This window comes from Coffea arabica, chromosome 11c (assembly GCF_036785885.1).
Source record: "Coffea arabica cultivar ET-39 chromosome 11c, Coffea Arabica ET-39 HiFi, whole genome shotgun sequence".
Taxonomy (NCBI): Eukaryota; Viridiplantae; Streptophyta; class Magnoliopsida; order Gentianales; family Rubiaceae; genus Coffea; species Coffea arabica.
The window spans coordinates 39,346,104-39,353,061 of record NC_092330.1 but is presented as its reverse complement, the minus strand read 5'-3'; the positions used below and the strand labels follow the sequence as shown (position 1 = coordinate 39,353,061).

Below are 6,958 nucleotides of genomic sequence, written 5' to 3'. Positions count from 1 at the left end.
GTGAGTATTGGGTTTGAAATTAGGGTGTGATTAATTGGAATATAATTTTGATTTTTAACAAAATGAATTTCTTGAAGATGTCTATAGTCATAATGATGCCTTCCGTTTCTTAAACTTGATTAAACCCATCCATGCCTAAATCTCTCCTAAGAATTTTCTTCAAAATCATAATGTGGCTCATGTAGCAGGAGTTGAGCCACTTATATGAAATCAAACCATGGCATTCTATGTTGAAGATTATGCAAACATAAGAATAGTAGATTGTGAGTTTGACCATTCCATAAAATCATATGGTAAGAATATTTCTAAAGGATGGGACAAATCTTTAGAATTGAATGCATGTTTTGGGAAGCAAATTTATGACTATGATGATGGAATTGCTTGGGTTTAGAATTTTGAATTAAACTATTTGTTAGTATAGTGGGTTTGGTTGAAATATGGAAGAAAACAATTAGCAAAATAATTTTTGTTTTATATTTGTACAAAAAGGGTAATTTAGAATTTTTGAAAAAAAATATAGGCTTTTGGACCTATATAGTTATATAAATAGTAAAAGTAAGGGATTAAGTGTTATTTAATAGACTTGAGGGAAGGACTTTGCAATTGTAAGAAATTTCAGGGGAGATTTCTGAAATTATCCCTTTTGTAAATATGACATGGATTTTAATTCGATTGCACCAAATTACCCTATATTTGTTGAACAAACAGAAGTTAACCATTGTAGGATCTAAAAAAAGAAGTTAACCATACAAAAGACCTTTCTTTGAAATAAAATTGATTCGGTTTCTTACACCTATTTTTGCTTTCATCAAATAAAGTAACTGTTAAACTCTTATATCTCTCAAGTGCGAATAATATAGTCACAATTTGCAAGTGCTAGAGACAAAATTGTGAAAACATTCCGAATTGATACACGAGATACATGTACATACAAGATTAGGTTAATATTGATGTTCCTTAGGTTCCAATGAATAGCTCGTATGGTAACCACTTTAGGGTCGTCAGATTAACCCTCGCTAGTAATGTGCTATGCATCTTGGGCACGTTCTCTATAGTCATAGGGGATTAGTTTAGCATAAGATGGGATACTGTTGCGCTGACAAAAAAAAAAATTGATATTTTGCTTTGATATCTATGTACAAGGGTTTGTTTTTTATTTTTGTACTGATTTTATTGCAAAACTAAAGAAGTAGATTTTCCAACTTCTGATTGATTTTATTTTGAAAAAGAAAAGCATGTTAATAAATGTTTTTTTTTTCTTATGTATAACAATTATACATAGATGTAGTTACAACCCTATTAACACTTTGCATCATTTTTGTGCTCATTCTAAGATAAGAGTAAATTCCTTTTTTTTTTTAAATAAAAATCAAGAATAAAAGTATGTTCCATTCGTGGGAACCAGGAAGCGTCTTGACGGCTATTCATTTCACGAAGACACAAAGAAAAAAGAAAGGAAAGCAAGAAGCATATAAAACTTAAACTAGATTTACCTTGTTTCTTTCCTTTACCTCTTTTTGGTAATAAACCAACTCCTTTGTCTCTTTCATAATATTTTTAATTAGTTCTGTTAACTCCTTTTTTATTATACTTTTATTGTAAATCATAAAAATTTCCTTTTGTTGGTTGGAAAGCCATTTCAATATGTAATAGACTTTTCTTCTTCTATTAGATACAGGGCCGTCAAGAGGGACCAACAAGTCCCTCCCTATTATAGTAGTGGTAGAATAAAAAGTGGACTAAGATCAAAGTCCAATGTATTTCAAGTTTCCTTGACTTTGCTATCTTTAGGCATGCGCAAGTCAAGGAGAATCCAAGCACAAAATAATTTGTGCCACACAGAGCAAATCAAACTACAATCTTATGCGCCACTAATTACATCCCCATCTGCCTTCCTGGGCACCATCTACCTCCCATTGGCTTTTCAATGGCGAATAAGAACACTAATTCAGCATTTGCCATTTTTGCCATCCTCCTCCTCCTCTCCTTCAATGCCAATGCCTCAGAAGATCAAGAAGCCGCTGAAGTAGGGCGCAGAAAGACCATATTTGAATCAATCCGTGATTTCTTTTTCCCAACAATAGAGATTACAATAGCCAATGATGGTGACAAGACGGTGTATTACATGTGCAAGTCGTCAAAAAACGATACGGGTTTGCATGAACTGAGGAAAGGAGAAAGATTCATATACAATTTCACACAAATCGCTTTCCCAATGAGATGGTGTTATTTGTACATCAATGACAGAGTGAATGGATTCTTTTGGTCGTATAACGTTAGATTGAGATGTACCAAATGTTTTTGGAGCATCACAGATTATCCCAACTTGTACAGGAGCGATCGGACCAGATGGGAGCGTCAGAGTTTGTTTATGCCGGCCGAGTTCAACATCTCTAACTATCAAATAAATCACACTTGAGGCATCCAAAGGCTTTGGCATGGGAGGACTTCGGAGAGAAGAATGGCACGATGCATTAGAAAACTTGATCAATCATCAAGGATCTGATCTGTCAGTGCTTAGATGGTGAAATGTGCTTTCATCAAATTTCAGTTTTCAAATATGATTTGGTCTATGAAAATAACATGTATGAACTTCTTGTTAATTGACTCTGTGAAGGTAGAAATACATCTACAGGCTATGGCTAGTTAAATACTTAGTCTGATCCCTTTGCATTTCATGGTTCATTTGCATGATTAGCTCTAATTTGCCATGCATATTCTGTTACCTTCTGTTGCTCGTCCTTACTTTTCATTTGTTTTTCGTACTTTGAGCTAGGGATGATGCTTTTGAGTTCCTTTTCTTCAAAAGCAGCCAATGAAGTTTATTTAGACAGGGTGAATCCCCCGATAAAAAAGCATTACAGATTGAAAAGTCCGTTTACATAAAATAAGAGTGTGGTGCTGTTGCAAGAATGTAGAAGATTAGGCATTTAGTGGCTTAGCCAACAATGATATGAAAAACAAAAGGAAAACAAACAAATTGTGCTTTCATCTTAATTAATATGTTCTCCAAGAAGAAGTTCATTACGAGAGAGCAAAGATACCCATATCCCTGAGATTTACAATAGTATTGAAAGATATCCTCCACGAACAGATCAAGGCTTCAAGGTTAAACTGGCTCCAGCCTCCATTCAATCGTCTAAACTAAGTAGCTATTTAGCAAATTTTTCTTTCTAATTTTAAATCGAACCTCGAATACATCTTTTACTGTACATAATTGTGTGCATCAATAGCAACATCGAAAATACTTGGACTAAACAAGGGAAGAAAACAAGGGAACTAGCACGGGTACCGCGGTAGCCAAACTTAACACAATAAATGTTAATGCCATAGGTGGCTCTCAGAAACTAAATTCAATCATCAAAGTCATTAAACTCAAAGAATCGGTACTGCTGCAGCTGTCGTCGTCTTCGAGTACAGATCAACCATGTCATGTTCCAATCATGCATTGCCAAAACATTTCCATATACATTCACCTTCCACTTAAACAAAGTACACTTTACTTAATACTGCCAGAAACCGGCAAAACCTCACCAAAAAAAAAATTGAAAAACAACTGGACCCCAAGAGTTCCCCTCACCGACACCTTTCCTCTCTCCTAAATTCCTGATAAATTATCGTCATCAAGCCTTATTATTTCGGTTTCCTCAAGCCGGCAGGCTGCACTGGTTATTTTTTCCACGAATCCATCCAAAAAGCAAACCATATACTATAACGCCCACCCACCGAGCCGAAACAAGGGAAAAAAAAGCATCCCACCTAAAAAGAAAAGTTTCCGTATTCCAAAACGCAAAACCTGTAGCCCCACAAACAATTCCCTTCACCCCAAAAAAAAAAGAAGTTTGTGCAATTATACATACATTACACTTCTAAAGAAAGCAAAAAAAGAAAAGAAGTTCCAGTTATTGAGGACTGTGCGTTGCTTCTTGTTCGTGAGAAATTAGTAGGAGATAACAGCTGAAAAAAATGGGAGTTTCCATCCCCATTTTGGTAATTATAACATCTCTTCACCTCATAGCCTTCGTTCTCGCTATCGGAGCTGAACGGCGTCGAAGCACGGTAACCCCTTTACTCCATTTCCAAAAATAGCATCTGGGTTCTCTTTGTTTTATGGAAACTCAGTTAAAGTTCTAATTTTTTTTTTCCTGGCTTTTAATGTTCGATAAGGCTAATGTTATGCCGGATAAGTACGATGAAACGACTTACTGCGTGTACGGTACGGATGCTTCGACCGTCTACGGGTTATCGGCGTTTGGGTTGCTGTTAATTAGTCAAACGGTGCTTAACGGCGTTACTAAGTGCTTGTGTTTTGGGAAAGGGATGATGGGTGGACGGTCTACTACCTGTGCTGTTTTCTTCTTCATCTTTTCTTGGTAATGATCCCTGGTTTATTTTTTTTTTCCAATTTACTATCATGTCCTTGCCTTCTGCTTTGGATTTACTACGTTTGCCACTGGGAGAGTGGAGCATTGTTGATTCCAGCGAGTCTATGAGTTGGAGTTGGGCCCCACCTCCCTGTTGGCTGGTGATAGTTGGTGCCTTGGTGGTAGAATAATTCTCAACACTAACTATTCCAGTAATGATCTGCACAGCTGCATGTGAAATATTTTTACTTGCAATAATTGGAGTTTGGCTGTTGGTTTTTTAAATTCTTAATCTGGCAGGATGGGCTAGGAGATAATTTGTCATTGTGGTGGGGTCAAATTCTCTGTTGGGATAAACTTGTGACATCATTCAGCATTTAGGTTCTGTTTCTAGCGAATAATTGTATGCAGTTTTGCTTAGAGCATTTTGTATGTGATGTTTTGAATATGTGTACAATACCTGTATGGTAGAATTCATGCATCAACTGGCATAGAAATTGCAAATCTTCTGGTAGGGTATGTATTGTTTTCTCATTCCACAATCGGCCATAAGATTATTTTGAGCAAAGGTTTCATCAAATAAACATGCCCTTACTTGGAACTGAAGAAGTTTGGGAACTGTCCTGTTATGCGTTCCATGTCATGACATGTTTTTCGTTGCTACAGAAAATTAATGGTTCCATCTATTCAACTTTTGCACATGTCACGTATGGTTTGATATGCATGTTGAATTTCAGCCGTTCCTTGTATAAAATGCATTCACGTGTGTGGTTGTAATTTTGCTCATCTGCTCCTTTCTTCTGTCAATGAGGGTGGTAGTAGTTGGAGAACAGGGTTTCATCCATTCTTATACTTTCTAGTAGATAAATTTTGGGAATTTGCATGAAGCTGGATGTCTTTCAACAAAATTTGATCAGCATTGTTTGCTTCCTGATTCTTGCTGCCATTGAAATCCCAACGCATGTGCCTTTCTTGGTTTAGTTTGGGGTAAGATATCTGTATTAGGTAACCAAGTAATGTGCATAAAATTACTGGGCAAAAATAGTTTATGCATATTCAGAAGTTAGATCAGAGTGAGAAGATAAAATTCTAGAGATTCTTGTTGAGCTATTTCACTTTTTCCTGGTTTGTATGCATGTCCAAAAGTTTAAAGGTGGAATCTGAACCCTGTTTTCACATTTTGTGAAGATATTTTTTGGCGTTCCTAGAAATAAAAATTCTTATGACATTTATGATCTCAATTCTCTTGAAGTATACTTTGGATGGTTCCGCTGAACTTGTATAAACTAATTCCCTAAGGTTGCTTCATAAATTGACTGGTCAGATCCAGAAATTTCATGCTTTGATTAAGCATGCTTCCTTTGTTTTGCCATTCCCCTAGTTCTCTCTTGTTCTTTGATTCTTCTTTTCCTTTATTCTGGAGGGTAGAGATTCTTGTTTCTCCCCTTCTTTGTCATGTTTTTTGTGTTTTTGGATTCAATAAAGTTTCATTCAGTCAATAATTTCTGCAGGCCCGGCTAAGCCTTTTTTTTTTTTTGGCACACCTGCAAAACAGAATTTGATCTTCGAAGCTCTTAATTTTGTTCAAAATGGAGCTGGCGAGAGCAGTTGGTGTTCTTTTCCATTGCATTAGTGTTCTTTCTTTGCAGCTGCTTGGTTATCGCGTGATATTTCTGATTGAAATAACATGATTTTTCAAACTCTGTTTCATTCTGTTCTTTCCTCCTTTCTCCTCATTATTTCATGAGGGCACCTCATAGTGACTATTAAATTCTTCACTCCATAAATTCTTTGGATTAGCTAAGTGTGTCAACGTGTTTTATTGTTTTTCTTGCCCGTTAATAACTGAAAGAAATGCACAGGGTAAGCTTTTTGGGAGCCGAAGCATGCTTACTGGCTGGCTCAGCTAGGAATGCTTACCATACTAAATACCGAGGCATATTTGGTGGTAATGACTTGTCCTGTGCTACCCTTCGCAAAGGTGTTTTTGCTGCTGGGGCTGCATTGACCTTGCTATCCATGATAGGCTCCATTTTCTACTACTGGTCTCATGCCAAGGCAGATACAGGTGGATGGGAAAAGCAAAACACTGAAGGACTTGGAATGACAACATCCCATTATATGGAGAATCAACAGGAATTGAAGGTCTAATCATGGTTTGGTTGTAGTGCTTGTGTATCAATAGTTTCTGGGGTATGTTTTTGATGAAAATTAGAAGATCTGGAAAGGTCCTTAATGAGCTATGTATCTAAAGTATCTGTCTATAGGAAAAGGTTTGCACTTCAGAGGTTTTTCCCGAGGGTTTTCCTTTCTTTAGTCCTTTGTTGGATGTTAGTAGATAAAATCACTTCTTCTCAGCTAAACCTTACTCTGACACTGTCCTTAGAAATCAATTGCAGAATCATTTAAGAAAGCTCCGAGCAAAACACTAAAAATGGTTTTCTATTTTGGGCAAGAAAGAACACACCTACAAACAATCCCAAAAATTAAATGACCATTTTGAGCAAGAAAGAAAGACACACCTACAAACCATCTCGAAAATTAGATGGCTCTTTATTAAAAATGATAATTGGTGTGGAGTGGCTTAGACCCGA

At 36.4% G+C, this 6,958-nt stretch overlaps 1 protein-coding gene across 1 annotated transcript; it reads left to right on the top strand.

The window, feature by feature from the left end:
* The first annotated feature begins 3,567 nt into the window (after positions 1 to 3,567).
* LOC140017043 (uncharacterized) lies at positions 3,568 to 6,655 on the top strand. The gene is made up of 3 exons (XM_072071403.1): positions 3,568 to 4,059; positions 4,168 to 4,373; positions 6,227 to 6,655. Exons 1-3 carry the CDS (start codon positions 3,967 to 3,969, stop codon positions 6,513 to 6,515), a joined length of 588 nt encoding a protein of 195 aa, XP_071927504.1. The 5' UTR covers positions 3,568 to 3,966; the 3' UTR covers positions 6,516 to 6,655.
* Positions 6,656 to 6,958: the final 303 nt, after the last annotated feature.

Bases quoted from the DNA above. Each gene is read 5' to 3' on its own strand.
- LOC140017043 (XM_072071403.1), top strand. From the start codon at position 3,967: ATGGGAGTTTCCATCCCCATTTTGGTAATTATAACATCTCTTCACCTC. The intron at 4,060-4,167 runs GTAACCCCTTTA...ATGTTCGATAAG, and splicing joins CTGAACGGCGTCGAAGCACG to GCTAATGTTATGCCGGATAA. The intron at 4,374-6,226 runs GTAATGATCCCT...AGAAATGCACAG, and splicing joins TTCTTCTTCATCTTTTCTTG to GGTAAGCTTTTTGGGAGCCG.